The 15,000-nt window shown below is 41.1% G+C and overlaps 1 protein-coding gene across 1 annotated transcript in view; it reads left to right on the forward strand.

Moving 5' to 3' along the window:
* Positions 1-13,814, forward strand: part of shcbp1 (SHC SH2-domain binding protein 1) — a 25,237-nt gene extending 11,423 nt beyond the window's left edge. Inside the window, exons 5-13 of the mRNA XM_086025061.1 lie at positions 1,888-1,983; positions 2,064-2,294; positions 2,385-2,562; positions 4,412-4,532; positions 6,669-6,800; positions 8,261-8,379; positions 8,627-8,728; positions 12,184-12,328; positions 12,803-13,814. Of these exons, the coding sequence (XP_085881187.1) occupies positions 1,888-1,983; positions 2,064-2,294; positions 2,385-2,562; positions 4,412-4,532; positions 6,669-6,800; positions 8,261-8,379; positions 8,627-8,728; positions 12,184-12,328; positions 12,803-13,119 (1,441 nt within the window). The 3' untranslated portion in view covers positions 13,120-13,814. The remainder of the gene's footprint in view (positions 1-1,887; positions 1,984-2,063; positions 2,295-2,384; positions 2,563-4,411; positions 4,533-6,668; positions 6,801-8,260; positions 8,380-8,626; positions 8,729-12,183; positions 12,329-12,802) is intronic.
* The last annotated feature ends 1,186 nt before the right edge of the window (positions 13,815-15,000 follow it).

A 15,000-nucleotide genomic window follows, 5' to 3' on the forward strand; every position in this document is an offset into this window, starting at 1 on the left:
TTTCAAATTAATCTTATCTTATCTCCAATTTTGGACATTTTTTAAATTTTCACTTTAATGCGATGTCTCTAACGCGGAAACATGATTCATGTAAAAATAGAAAAAATGGAAAAATTGAGAAGTGTTTTTCACAGGACAGCGACGAAATTCAAGTCATTCAACTCATTCAGCTTACATTCAGCTTTTCAACACCCCCAAAATTCCTACTTCCCACACATTCAACTCATTCACACTTAAAAAAACCACAGAAATTCAACTATTCACCATTCATTTCCATTGGCACATTTAACTTTTCACATTTACACCATTCCAAATTCCACAAATTCAAGGCATTCAACTCATTCAGCTCACATTCAGCTTTTCAACACTTCCAAAATTCCTTATTCCCACACATCCAACTCATTCACCCTTAGAAAACCCAAAAAAATTACACTATACACCATTCATTTCCATTGGCAGATTTAACTTTTACTGGGGATACTCACCCCGAGGTCTCCCCAGTGCGGCGGCCATCTTGGACAGGGACATTTGCTAGACTGGGGATACTCACTCCGAGGTCTCCACATTGCGGCGGCCATCTTGCGAAGGGACATTAGGTAGACTGGGGATCCTCATTCCGAGGTCTCCCCAGTGCTTGGGCCATCTCGGACAGGGACATTAGCTAGACTGGGGATACTCACCACAACGTCTCCCCAGTGCAGCGGCCATCTTGGGAGGGGACATTAGCTAGACTCGGGATACTCACTCCAAGGTCTCCCCAGTGCGGCGGCAATCTTGGGCATGGATATTAGCTACAACCATTATTCTCGCCCCTCAGCCAGCCCTGGTGTGGCGGCCATATTATTCAAAAGTATTGGAACACCCAGAATTGTTATCCCCAGGTGTCCCGAATGAAGCGGTCATGTTGTTCAAAAGTATTGGGACACCCCAATTTTTCATCCCCAGGTGTCCCTAATGAAGCGGCCATGTTGTTCAGAAGTATTGGGACACCCAGAATTCTCATCCCCAGGTGTCCCTAATGAAGCGGCCATGTTGTTCAAAATTATTGAGACACCCCAATTTTTCATCCCCATGTGTCCCTAATGAAGCGGCCATGTTGTTCAAAAGTATTGTGACACCTGGATTTTTCATCCCCTGGTGCCCCTAATGAAGCAGTCATGTTGTTCAAAAGTATTGGGACACCCTGATTTTTCATCCCCAAGTGTCCCTAATGAAGCGGCCATTTTGTTCAAAAATATTGGGACACCCCGATTTCTCATCATCAGGTTCCTTCCTTCCCGAGATTCCTTGTTTCCTTCCTTCCTTGCTTCCTAGTGTCCTTTCTTTCTCATTTCTTCACCTCATCCTTTCCTTCCTACTATTTTGTATTCTTACTTTGTTTTTCTTTATTGCTTGTTTTCCTTGCTATCTTGGTTCCTTGCTTCCTCCCTTCCTTTGATTCGACCATTCTGTTTTCCTTCTTTTTTCCCTGACTTCCTACTTTCATTGTTTCCTTACTTCCTATTTTCTTGTTTCCATTCTGATTTTTTTCAAGGTCATTCAACTTCATTCTACTTCATTCAACTTCATTCCAACACATTCTGCGGTTTCCATTCAGCTTCCTTCGCCTTCACATGCAATTTCTCCAGAAATTGCATTCTCTAGTTGAGTGTACAACAGATGAGTGTAATGATTGGTAAAAAAGTATAAAAGTAGCATCCATGAAAGGTTCACGAGCAAGGATGGGGTGATGTTTACCACTTTTTGAACAATTACATAAGCAAATAGTCCAACAGTTTAAGAACGTTTTGTCAACGCACGGTTGTAAAGGGATTTAGGGATTTCATCATCTATTTTATGTTATTTTTTGTTGCGTTGCATAGAAACACTCGCTACTATTATTTTCAGATTCTTCTACAAGCATGTCTGGAGACTGTGGGATGAAGAAGATGAAGACGATGACTTTGACTACTTTGTCCGTTGTGTGGAGCCTCGCCTTAGACTGTAAGTGCATCGTGTCATGTCAATGATTGAAAATTTTGAAATATTTATCAATCCTCTTAAATGTGTCTCTTACATCTCAGACACTATGACATCTTAGAGGAAAGAGTCCCAGCAGGTCTTGTGGCAGAATACAAACTCGTTTTGGAAAAATGTACACAGTGCTTTCAGCAGTTTTCACTGCTACGCAGCAGCCTCAGCAGTGACTCTGACTCAGAGCTGGATAATATCTCCATGGTGGAGGGCCTGAAGCTCTGCGAACAGCTGGAAACATTCAAACGGAAGTTGTACTTCATTGAGAACCCATTACTACGGCAAGTGAAATGCTTTTCTTTGTTGAAATGTTGACCAATTAGACTCTATGTCCTCTCCCCTTTTAATCCGCAACTCTTTTTAAACTGCAGATATGTGCTGGGCTACAAAGGTAACCCCCGACATCAGTTCATCCAAAGTCGTGGGCTGAGAGAGTCAGGCATCAAGGTTGCACATGTGGTCACGTCATCCTGCACCACAAACCAGCTTCATTCTCTGCTAAATGACAGGCTTCTACATCACTTTTCCTCTGATGACAGTGAAGTCCAGGTACCCACATCACACTGTCGCAGTAGTATTTGAATGTTTGTTGCAAGTGTTGCCTATACCTCACCAAATTATGCCAATGCATGATTATCATATCCTGCTGTTTATCCTACTAAGCGTACAAGTAATAATATAGTGCTATTGTTTGTAATAAAAATGACATCACACAAAATTATGGTGTTTTTTCAGGGAGTGGGGGGGGGGGGGAGCGGTTGTAACAGAATAATGCCACTTACCATATTTTCCGATCTATAAGTCGCTTTTTTTTTCAGTTTGGCCGGGGGTGCAATTTATACTCTGGAGCGACTTGTGTGAAATTATTCAGTTGGGGTGGTGTTCCGCAAGTGTTGCGAGTGGTGCCCAATACGTCTATTGCTAGCTTGTGCATTTAATTCTACGTTACGTGACGGAGACAACTTGGATTCCGGGGGGGCGTTGTGTAATGTAACGTAAGCATACCGTTCAGCCATTTGTTGCCTGTTTGATGTCAAATAAATTTTCCCCCAAAAGATAAGATAAGATAAGATAAGAATGCCTTTATTGATCCCACAGTGGGGAAATTTTCATTGTTACAGTAGCAAAGATATAGGTCACACAGGGGCGGCGGCATAATGTGGCCATTAATGTATAACATTGACGGCAAACATTTAGAATCAAACCTATGTAGATATACGCAGTAACATGTGTATATACACATGTGTATACACACCAACCTACATCTACATAAAAAATATGAGGAACACTCATTTCGGCCTGTACATAGTACAGAGGAAAAAATACTCTAAGTGACAGTGCTGCAGTGCTGTAGTGAAATGTAAGGAACAGCATTGGATAAAAATAAAACTAGACTAACAGTAGTGGGGAATGTTGAGTATTGCACGGTATTACAGTAGTGGGGAATATTGGGTATTGCACGATACGAGCTCAGGTGCAGGACTGCACAATTGCACTAATGACCGCCAGTTTGTAGAGACTACACAATGTTCTTGTTAAAGAGTCTGACAGCAGCAGGCAAGAAGGAACGGCGGAATCTCTCCTTTGCACAGCGAGGGTGTAACAGTCTGTCACTGAAGGTGCTGTGGAGTGCTGTTAGGGTGCCCTGGAGGGGGTGGTCCGGGTTGCCCAGCATTGATGACAGCTTGGCCAACATCCTCCTGTGAGGATGCGACTTATATGTTTTTTCTTTCTTTGTAATGCATTTTATGGCTGGTGCGACTTGTAGTCTGGAAAATATGGTACATTAATTTTAAAAGGGATACAGTATTTACGATACAAACTTGTGTTCTAAGGCAAAAAATATGAAGTACTTAGCAGCAAATTGAAGCAGTGGTTTGTGTACTGTTTTATATAATACATGTACTGCTGTACATTAAGTTTTATGTATTTTTGAACAATCTTAAGGCAGTGTTTTTGAGCTGTTCCTTCGGGACTCATTTATGTTGTGCTGTGACTGAGTAACCTGGGAAGCCACACCCACTAAGTAAGTGGGCCTGGACACTAAGCCCTTCACTGCGGCTGGGACTCGATTCAAAACGAACCGCCAAATCTAATTTGTTTATCCTTCGTGAGCAACGTCACTCTTTGGCAGCGAAAATCCATCCTCATAACATTCAACATGGTGCGTGGGGGAGACAATAGTTTTTCATTCAGCATTAAACTCAGTTTTAAATGACCAGAAACACGCAGTCGTTAAAACCCAAGCAGCTGACTGTGCTGGAAGCATTTATTTCAAAAGAAGACAGGGTTTTTTAAAAAAAAAAAATTTATGTCACACCCGCTCTTTGCTGATTGGTTCATTTCACTGTCTTATTTCCAGATTTTTTTTTTCATGTGTGTGTTTTTGTGTATGTAGTTCCATAGAGACCCAGTTTCTGCGGTTGATTCGTGCCATCAAGGTGACATGATCTTTGTTCTCCCGGGAGTGTACAGTGTTGCCAGCTCCATCCTACTTCCAGACTCCATCACTATAGAGGGTATTAATTATACAGTATGCAATATTAGGATAAGAGAAATAAATTTACAGTGCATCCTGGGAATTATTCACAGATCTTCACTTTTTCCACATTTTTTAAGTTACAGCCTCAGACATCTAAAAATTCTTCACATAACACCACATCATGACAATGTGGGGAAAAAAAGACATTTTTGCAAATTTATTGGGGAAAAAAAAACAAACAACAAAAAATCAAATATACCCCAAGGCTCGATTATAAGTGGATTCGAATGGGCATTTATGTGGGAAAACGCAGCGCGGCCAACTGTTACCAAATCCCTGAAAGCCTGTAATATGTTACGATTGTTCTGAATCTCTCTCTCTCTTTTAAAATTTTTTTTTTTTTTTAATCATCGGAGTGGACGCCGCTATATCTATCTCTCTGCTCCCTCTGTGCGGGATTCAGGAGGCGGGACAGCCTGTCCCTCATAGCCGATCTGGGAAGAGAGCTCGAGTTCGGGTTAGAACCTGTCTTTATGCCAAACTGAATCATATTACTGCAACGTATGTAGGTTATGTGTTGGGCAATTCACATTAGTCCTTGCAGCTACCAGCTGCCTTCTTCGTCAGCACACGAGCTGCTAATCACATTTTATGTCAGCCGGCTTGCAATGTCACTGGCCCAAGGTTAAAACAAACCAACAGCAAGCCCACCTCCCCTTCTGTCCCCATACTTTAATTCAATTTTGACAAAGGTTGAGTGATGTCAATGGGCCAATTTGTCGTAAATCTAATCACAACAAAAGCCCTTAAATCACTACAGAGTCGATTTAAGGGGGCATTTTAGTACTGATGTCACGTTTACATGCAAACCTATTATATAAGTGCCGATGTTAAGCTCATCAAAGTGTCACTTTAACCCTTTAAAGCCTGAAGCCCCTCGTGAGACATCACTCTAAAACCTACGGTCGTCTTTGCAGTCACCCTTGCGAGTTTAGACATGTGGCTTTCACACAGGCACAAGTTTATTAATCTTTACTGTTTCAATCTAAGATGCCAATGAAGCACTATTTTTAATACGAAAAAAAACGAGTGGTAGTTACCATGCTGCATTCTCTTACAAAGACGTTGAAATCGTCATTGTCTACGAACATATATCTTAACCATACATCACGTTTGGATGGTTTCACGGCTTTAAAGTCCGCTAGCGTGTTGTCTATATCACTGCCGTGACTTATAGCAGAGCTCCCGCAATCGACGGCTTCCGCCATTACTCCAAAAAAATCTGGATATGCTCCGACAACTCACGACACCCACATGTATATTCTGATGCATTTCATTGGTTAAGAGACCGAGAATTTGATTTAAAAAAGAAAATGACATATCGGCTCCCCGGCTTTAAAGAGAGAAACACGCAACAGCGCTCCCGGCTTTAGTGGTAGAAACGCGGTTATGCGATCCCATCCTTAATGGGTTAATCAGAATGCCGTGTTTAGATTAGTGGAGTTGCATTGAACAGATTATTGTAAAGAACATTTTGGGTTGGCTTCCTCTTTAAGGTGCATAGGACATTTTCTTGTAAAGAATTTTTGGGGGGTTGACTACCCCTTCAAGTAAAATGTATTAAGTAAAAATATAGTTGATTTGATTCTGAATACCCGATTAAGTACCCTCTATAGAATTTCCAGTAGGATACTCAAATACTGAAATATTAGACGGCTGCAGCCCTACATTCACCCTCCCTGTTATATTTTTGTTGAATAAAACCGAAGAAAACCTGAGATTAACCTGAAAAAAGCGTACCCTCAAAAATACTAAATTGCTCCTCTAATGAAATCTTTGATTAGCAAAATTGCTCCTCAAAGAAAAGTTATTTCGAGCTTTGTACAGTACATACTTAATTTCACATCCTTCGCCATGAAGCTCCTAGTTAAGCTCATGCGCATCCTGTTTCAACTGACCATCGTCATGCTTCTACAACTTAATTGGAGTCCACCTGTGGTAAATTCGGTTGATTGGACATGATTTGGAAAGGCACACATCAGAACACAAGCCAAGCATAATGTGCAAAGGAATTATCTGTAGCCGTTTACTACTTTCCGGATGCACTGTGTATACAATGTGTATTGTTTTCACTGTTTCACTGTTTCTTGAACCTAATTGTTATCTCTCCCAGGATTTGGACCCCCCGATGAGGTGGTGATCGAGAAGAAGTACACTGGAGACTCATTTATTGTGTCTGCAGGAGCTGATGTCAGAATGTCCAACATTAAGTTTATTCAGTACGATGCAATTGAGGGTATTTTATGTGAGTATCAAGTTAAAAGAAACAAACAAAACCAAAGCCTTAAAGTACCCGAGCGCCCCCCCCCCCCCCCCCCCCCCCACACACACACACAATTAAATTAAATGTGATAACACCGAAGTATTATTGTTGGGGTGAATAAAAGTGAGAATGTAGTACTTGAGCTTGTTTCCAGGGAATGCGCCAAACCCAACAAATATGCGCCAAACCCAACAAATATGTGTTAATTGTGAGATTCTAAACAAATAAGTCATCCCAGAGGCCTCCTTTGAATTCAAAAGGACTGGAACACCCTAACAGGGATGTGCCCAAATCCCTGCATCCAAAGAGTAGAGTAATTATAGGCATCTATTTGCTTTTACTTTTAACACAATAAGCAGGAGAAGTTTGTTGGTGAAGTATCCCCTTTCTCACAGTCGCCATCCCACCTTCATGACCACCAAACTTCTTCCAGACCCAAGTTTTTGCCTCAGGCTCATCATTGACCAGTCTGTACCTGTTGGCCAGTTTAAAAACAGGCTCTGTATTATTCTGTCTTGAGATCATCGTCCCCTTTTAACTCAGATGGCCACCTTTGCCAGTGGTAACACTTAACCACCCCAATTAGTCATTTCAAACAAAATCAATGCAACAAAGGCATTTTTGAAAGGAATCAGTAGGAGCCTACAAATAATTTCCAGTGGACCGGCGTCATTGAATTCAGAAACTCTTCAGACTTTGTTTGTTCATTTTTGTAAAAACTATTAATTAAGCCGGTTTACAGAAATGTAAATTCTTTGACAAACCCGAAAATGGGGAAACCAAGGCCCAAAACCAAAACATTAATATTAGAATACGTACCTTAAAGTTTTTTTTAAAAAAACAACATCGTCTTCTCACCATTGGCCGATTGCTGCTGCGGTTTTTGCTTGCGTCATCACAACATCCTTTTTCGGATGTATTGTTGTGGTGGTTAACACTTCTCTGCCGAAAACCAAAAATGACGGGCCATTTTCGGCTGAAGGTTTTTGGTGAGCAAATTTTTGGTGCATCCCTAGTTTCAGTTGTCTGACAATGAATTGACTGACTTTTGAAATATAATCCTTTCGACAGGAGATCTTAATCACTCTGTGTAAGATTTAGCTGCAACACCGACCAGCAAAAACACAAACATGCGTAGGAACAAGATCTATAAGCCGCTGCTTCTATTCTTCCTTCTACCTTCAAAGTGTATCTACAATTACTCATAGTGTATTTGTCTACAATGATTGAAGCATCTGCGTACTTTGTACGGCTGATCAACATCCTTTCATTTGTTCTGAGGTAAATAGATCATGTCCATCAAATCCATCCCACCCACTGGCATTCCCCCCCACCCCCAAATTCCGTTCTACCCCACATGTATGTTGTACAGTATGTTAACGTAGTTATATCTAAAAATATTATGAATCGATTGCTAAGAACTATCCTTGTTTGGTGACCAGGTGTGAGAAAGGGAAGTCTGTCCATGGAGAATTGTGTGCTTCAGTGTTCGACCACTGGCGTTGTTGTCCAAACGTCTGCCCACCTCACTATGAATATGTGTGATCTATATGGATCCAAGGTAATTTATTTTGTACAAGGACCCATTCTATATTTTCTGTATTTTTATTTTGTTCATCTCTGGTCTAACATTCCCACTGTTCTACCAATATCAAAAGGCATAACCTTAGTCTTTATAAATGACATCTAATAATATATTTCAAAGCCATCATCGTGTTTCTAAATATTTGGGTTTGAAGTAACTATCTGAATGAATAACTGATTTGTCATGTTATAATAACATACGACATGCTATGTGATCTATGCAGGGGGCCGGTATTGAGATTTATCCTGGCAGTGTGTGCACTCTGGTTGGCAACGGCATACACCATTGTAAGGATGGCATTCTCATCAAGATGAATCAACCAATGGTGAGTGGACAAGGGTTAATTAAACCACAAACCACCAATTGACACCACAGGTGGTGGCAAAGGAGTACATTGACAAAGTTTGATGTTTGATGTCTTACATCAGACCACTCCGGCGCTTAGATCCCATCCAAACAAATATTGTTAATTAGGGATGGACCGATTATCGGCCGGGCCGATTATCGGAGTTGATATTTGGCATTTTGCCGATTATCGGCTCTGCCTTTTTTTTCATTTTAAGGCCGATAAATTAAAAACTGCTTTATTCGTGCTTGCTGCAGCGTGCTTCCCTCTCTCTGTTTGCGAGAGGCCCCGCCTGCATAAGGCAGATTGGCCCGCCCAAAGCAGCATCTGATTGGTTCCTTGTGCAGTGCATAACAGCCAATCAGCGTAAAGCTGCGTCTGCGCTTCCTGCTCGCTCGCTCTTTGTGTTTCCTGGACGAACCATGCACATACAGTACACGACGGGAGTCGGCGAGTTAGTAGTTCAAGGTAATGCAATAGACTTCGCCGAAATTTTGTAAATGTCAGTCTACTATAACTCACTTGTAACATTACAATGAGCCCTTGTATGTCATATAAACACAAGGGGCAGTTCTGCTCGCTACAGTAAGCTGCCTTGCGGCTCAGGCTAACCACTCCCCCAATGTCACAACAGTTAATTTGCTTTGTGAACGACATGGCTCCTAAGAGAAGGAAAGTTGCTTATAATGGTGATAAAAGTAAGACGTGCGTGTCTGTGTGTAAGCCATATCATGAAAAGCTAAACTCAACTTTATTCATAGAGCACTTTAAAACAACCACCGCTCCAAGTGCTGTACATGATGCAAGTAGCTGTGTTGACGATTCCCTTTTTTTTTTTTTTGAACTTTAAAACAAAGGTGTGTGAAAGATATAAACATTTCACTTACAGTAAATAGTTTTCTAAAATCCACTATAAGGAGATGTTTGTTTTCATTGAACTATAAGACATGCAGCTGAGCCTTGGAGCTCCCTGCACTTTTTTGTGAGATTTAAAACAAAGTTGTCTATTTTTTAAGATCTAGAAAACCTTTAACATCTAGTAAATCACTGAAGTTGTTTAATAAACATGGGCTTAAAGGCATTTAAATGAAGTCAAGTGTTGGAGATTTTATTTTTCATAAATTTGACACCATTTTACCCCATTTTTCTACAAATAAATATCAGCTTCAAATATCGGTTATCGGCCGCCTTGACTACTAATAATTGGTATCGGCCCTGAAAAATGCTTATCGGTCTATCCCTATTGTTAATACTGTATTGTCTTTAGTGGCGTGGCTTTCCAACATTCTTTGTAATACTACGTTCAGAACAAACGTGATCGCTTCGCATCACGTCTCACGTGTGTTCGTTCGTGGGGAAACTACAAGTGGACTTGGCTTCACGTGGAGAAGAGGAGGGGCTCCTTCCTTCTCCTTCGACAAAAAAAATGGTTGTGCTAAAACTTCAGCTACTGCTAAATGCTATCTTGGTTCACAGTTCAACAGCTGTAAACTACTTTACCTTGACATGTCCACTTTTTTACACCCTATCCGGGCGTCCGTTGGAGTCATTTTTTTAATTTGACTGACGTTTTGCGCGACAAATGACAGGCGTAGTGCACCGTGATGTTATGGGCGGGCGTGTGTGACGTGGACACTGGCGCAGAAGAGCCCGGAAGAGAACGCAAGTAGCACGTGTTGACTCGGAACAGGTGCGTTCAGCTACAAGCGTAAGTGCCATCGAAAACTGTTTGCCGCTGAAATGGGATAGAATGAAGCCCCAGTTCAATAAGCAAGCAATACGACATCCCGTTCATTGGGCTGTGTTTCACCGTTGTGGTTGAAGTCCCTTGGCCGAGAGGCGCGTTAGAGCACACACGTAATGAAAATGAAAGTATTAGAACGATTGACGCAATATTTTGGATTGTAAGGACACTTAAGGCAGGGGTCCCCAACGGCCGCGGGCCACTTTGGACCGGGCCGCGGCTAACCCCCCGCTGACGGCGAAGCCAAGTCTCCGTCGCTTAACGCAAATTTTAAATGCACTGTAATATTCTTTGAGTTTATGTTTTCCGATTGGTCCCTGAAGTGCACACAAATGTGATTGGCTCATATTACGGGTGAGAGATATGATATAGAAAAGTTTAATAAAGCAGTACAATTGGCACCACGTCGTGTGTTGGATTGGCTGACTATTAACATAAAACAAGACATGCACAAGCTAGCGTCTCCGTCGCGTAATGCTAAAATTGCTAATATCGCTATCAAATGAGTAAAACAAACAACCCCCAACCCGCTCCTCTTGTGACAGACCGGTCCGCTTATCCGCCTATGAAGGACGCCCATTTTGTAGGCGATAGACGGGAAACTTTAAAAAAGTCGCACTAAGCATAGTCGGAAGCCCATTATTTCCTGTCTATGTAATCGTGTAGTAGTTTCGCAATGCTATTCAATGTTTTTTCCCTCCATCTCATTTGCATCAAAGTGATGCGTGAGATGTACATACCTCGCTTGCCGAATGTAATCTCGCCACTTATGCACAAGCCCTTTATCATACGAGCAACTGCGTGCCCATATTTGGAAGTGCTTATGTAGCAGCTGATCAGGAAGTAAAAAGTGAGGCTTTTTCCACTGGTTTACAAAATGTATCTTCCAGTGTTAAAACAGTAAAAGCACTTTATTTATCAAGGCTTTCTCCATTGTCCTCATCCCATCACTTGTAAATCTCCGCCAAAATAGCAGTAAATTGCTTGCCAGCTACCCTCCTATTTGAAACGCTTTCTGACGTTTACCACCGTAAAGTAGAATGTTTCAATCCGAGGGGATTTGCCGTCGTGGCAGACGTCCGGGTACGCACAGCGCCGCCCAGAGACGCTCCATTGTGTGGTGTCGCCCCTCACCACATACACAATGAATGGGGTTGACAACGGCGCGTTGCAACTTTACAGTGAAAAGCGCTTTCAAAGCCGCATGAAACCGGGCAGAGAGCCGCATGCGAGTCGCAGGTTGGCTAGGCCAGATCTATCGCCTCCATAGTGGCGAACGCTGCAACTGCAGTTAAAATACGTTGCTGTCGCAGAGGAACATAAGTCGCGCTGTGTTGAGCAATATCAATCGCTCTGGCTGGAGGTGCAATTTTGAACACAGGAAAAACCCTAATTCTGGACTAAGGCTGTGAAGTGATAAAATGTAGAAAAAGTGAAGTGCTGCAAGCTATTATGTAATATTTCCAGATGCACTGTCCAAAGTAAAGTAAAAGTAGCTTGAAAATTTGACTTTCAGCACAACACTGGAATATAGGTGTTAATTGATAAATGGATTTGCCAGTGTTAAAGTTCTATTTGAAAAAAAAATTCTTGCACTCTTTTATCATCCCTTGAAAACAGAAAACACATTGGCCAAATAGGTTTATGGACTAACTTTAGTCTTTAATATTGTATGTTTTCATAATTACAGGACTTGGTTGGTGAGGTGGAGGTGATTCCTTCAATCACCATGGATAACAATGTGATTCACAATAACGAAGGTTATGGAGTGATTCTTGTGAAGCCCAATCCCACTAAAGACGGGAACATTCATCTTGACAAATGTGTTCTGAAAGGTAAGGGTTCAAAACACTAATTTTTCATCATCCTTTCTTTTCTATGTCTACAGTGTCGACCAGGGGTGTCAAATTCATTTTTTTTGCAGGCCATATTGTTGATATGGTTTTCCTCACGGGGCCAGTATGACTGTGAATGCATATAAATGTATGATCCCCTCATTTTATCACGCATACTACAACAGAAGCTAGTAAAAATAGAAGTTCAAATATTTTCAAATTGAATTTTAAAAGAGGGATTTTCTAACTAAAATGCTTGCAATATCTCAATGTTTTTAAAAGTGAAGACAATTTGCAGTTTTGGTATTTTAGCAAGAAACACTGAGTGTGCACACAAGATTTACCTTTGCGGGCCACATAAAATTGTGGCTGGCCGGTTCTGGCCCCTCGGCCTTGAATTTGACACCTGTGGCATGTAGTATTACACTTGTGTGCCAGAAATAATATTTTTAATAAAACTTGTTCTTCTTTTAGAAGAGCTAGAAAATGATGTTGAACAGATGTTTGAAGACGGACAGCGGAAAAATGTTGCCGGACAGCCAATCCCCACATCAGGCGAGATGACAAGCAATTTAGAAGACGCTCCACCCAAGTTGACAGAGAATACACATCGAGATCGTAATGCGAACTCTGCAAGGAACTGGCAGCTTTGTCGCCAGCCAAGCGTGAACAAGCACACATCCTGTAGCCTTGCTATGCAAGACATGATTGCCCACAAGATATTTATCTCTATCGAGGGAAACCAGTTCAAACGCAATGGCATGGGTGACTTTGGTACTTTTTTATACTAAGAAATCCAAATAGAAGATGACTATGAACACACTCTGATCTACAAATGTACTCAATACTGTAATGCACTTTTTTGATATTGTTTTTTTTAATATATATGTATCTGGCAGTTGATATGCAATCCATCCAGGCTAAACCCTTGCCTCTCGGCATCAAGTCAGATAGGAAGCTATGATAGTCTCATAGCTTGTAAACTAATATGACATGTATAATACAGCTTCCTCTCTGTTGTAGTGTTTCTTTACACAGTGCTAAACATGTACTGTAGAAGTCACACAAATGGATACCAACTTTTGAACTTTTATTAAATACTGTAATCTCCTAGGCTCTCAAAACCAAATGCCAATCTTTTAAATGTTTTTTTTTTTTTTTTTTTTTTTAAAGTTACTCACAAACGGACTCATTTAGTGGGTTTGATGAATACATTTCTTTATTTGTGTACAGTATTTTTGTTGGTTTTAGCTTAGTGCACTGACCCTGACAAGATGATCACAAAAGGTAAAAGGTATTTTTCTTCACATGGCGACATTTAGTACATTTTGGGGAGTAGTTTGTGTGTTAAGTTATTTCTGATTTACTCATATATAGAAATGTTTGGTGAACAATCATTCACCTATTTAACTTCGGTGCAAATCTGTGGGTCACTTTGTTCTAGTCACCTGATGTCTTTTGAAATTAAATCTTGAGTTGGACAATATTTTGTTGCTTTTTTTTTTTTTTTTTTTTTTAATTTAAATCAGCTATTAATAGGTTTACTGAGATTGTAAATTACAGGAAACTAAGTATTTTAATTCATGTAAATATAAGTTTACATTAGGTGCTGCTTTAGGGGGAGAGTGGGGTAAGTAGTGCCAATTTTTACTTAACACTAGCACTTCCATGGCCTGGTCATTTGGCTAGTCCTCCCATGGATTCCATGCCTGGTCTTTTGGCTAGGAAGGGGGCGTGTGTCTGGGGTTTAGCCGAGCTATTGTTATGTTAAAATATTTAGCCCCAGAAGCCACCCCCCAGCTTTGCATGGCAATTACCCCAGCCACCCCCCCTTCCCAGCCTCCGCAAATGCCGCAGGTTTTCCCCTGTACACACACAAAGTCACAGGGGAGATGCTTGCTCTTTGGTATTCCAAGCAGACATTACTTCATTGACCATTTGTTTGGAGGGGAAGGCTGCATTTTGTAACCTACCCATCATTAGACTTAATTGCTCACAAGCACATAGACAAAACCTGGTGAAAATAACAAAAAAGAGGTGAAGAAAACAAAAGCCCAAAATGACTCCAGCCGTGTCTTGATTTTTTTTTTCTTTTACCTACCGCATAAATATTCAACTACAATACTTTTTTCACCATTTTTTTCAGGGGTAGCCATGACTGCGCAGCCTAAAGTACATATTTCAGTGCTTGCAGGGTAGCAAATGTTCGGTTACCAATTTTCGAAACTGTCGTAAGTTCTTTTTGATTCACCGGTACGAACAATAGTTCCAGGGCAGCCATGATGCATGAAACATCCATGGAAGCCCTGAGAATGTGCTTTCACAGATGACACACTTGTATGGTTGCCAACCGTCCCTTGAGAAACGGAATCGTCCCGTATTTAGAAATATAAGTACGTGTCCCGTATTAAGTTGTAAAGGGACGCACTTTGTCTCGAATATCGTGAGAGTCAAAAATAGTCCGTAAAATGTCGATGGAATTCATGAACAACTTGTCTTTATATGACAACTTACGGTAATGGTCCCAGGACCTCTCTGCTCTATGACCAATGAGTTGACAGCATATTTTTACACGAGTATGACGATACCGAATCCGCTTATCTTATTGGTCGAGGTAATGCCGCTTGCCAAACTCGATAGCGGAAGACAAACAAAGCAGCGTGAATGACATG

This window comes from Filicampus tigris, chromosome 3, assembly GCF_054856515.1.
Source record: "Filicampus tigris isolate MCC_2025a chromosome 3, RoL_Ftig_1.0, whole genome shotgun sequence".
Classification (NCBI taxonomy): Eukaryota; Metazoa; Chordata; class Actinopteri; order Syngnathiformes; family Syngnathidae; genus Filicampus; species Filicampus tigris.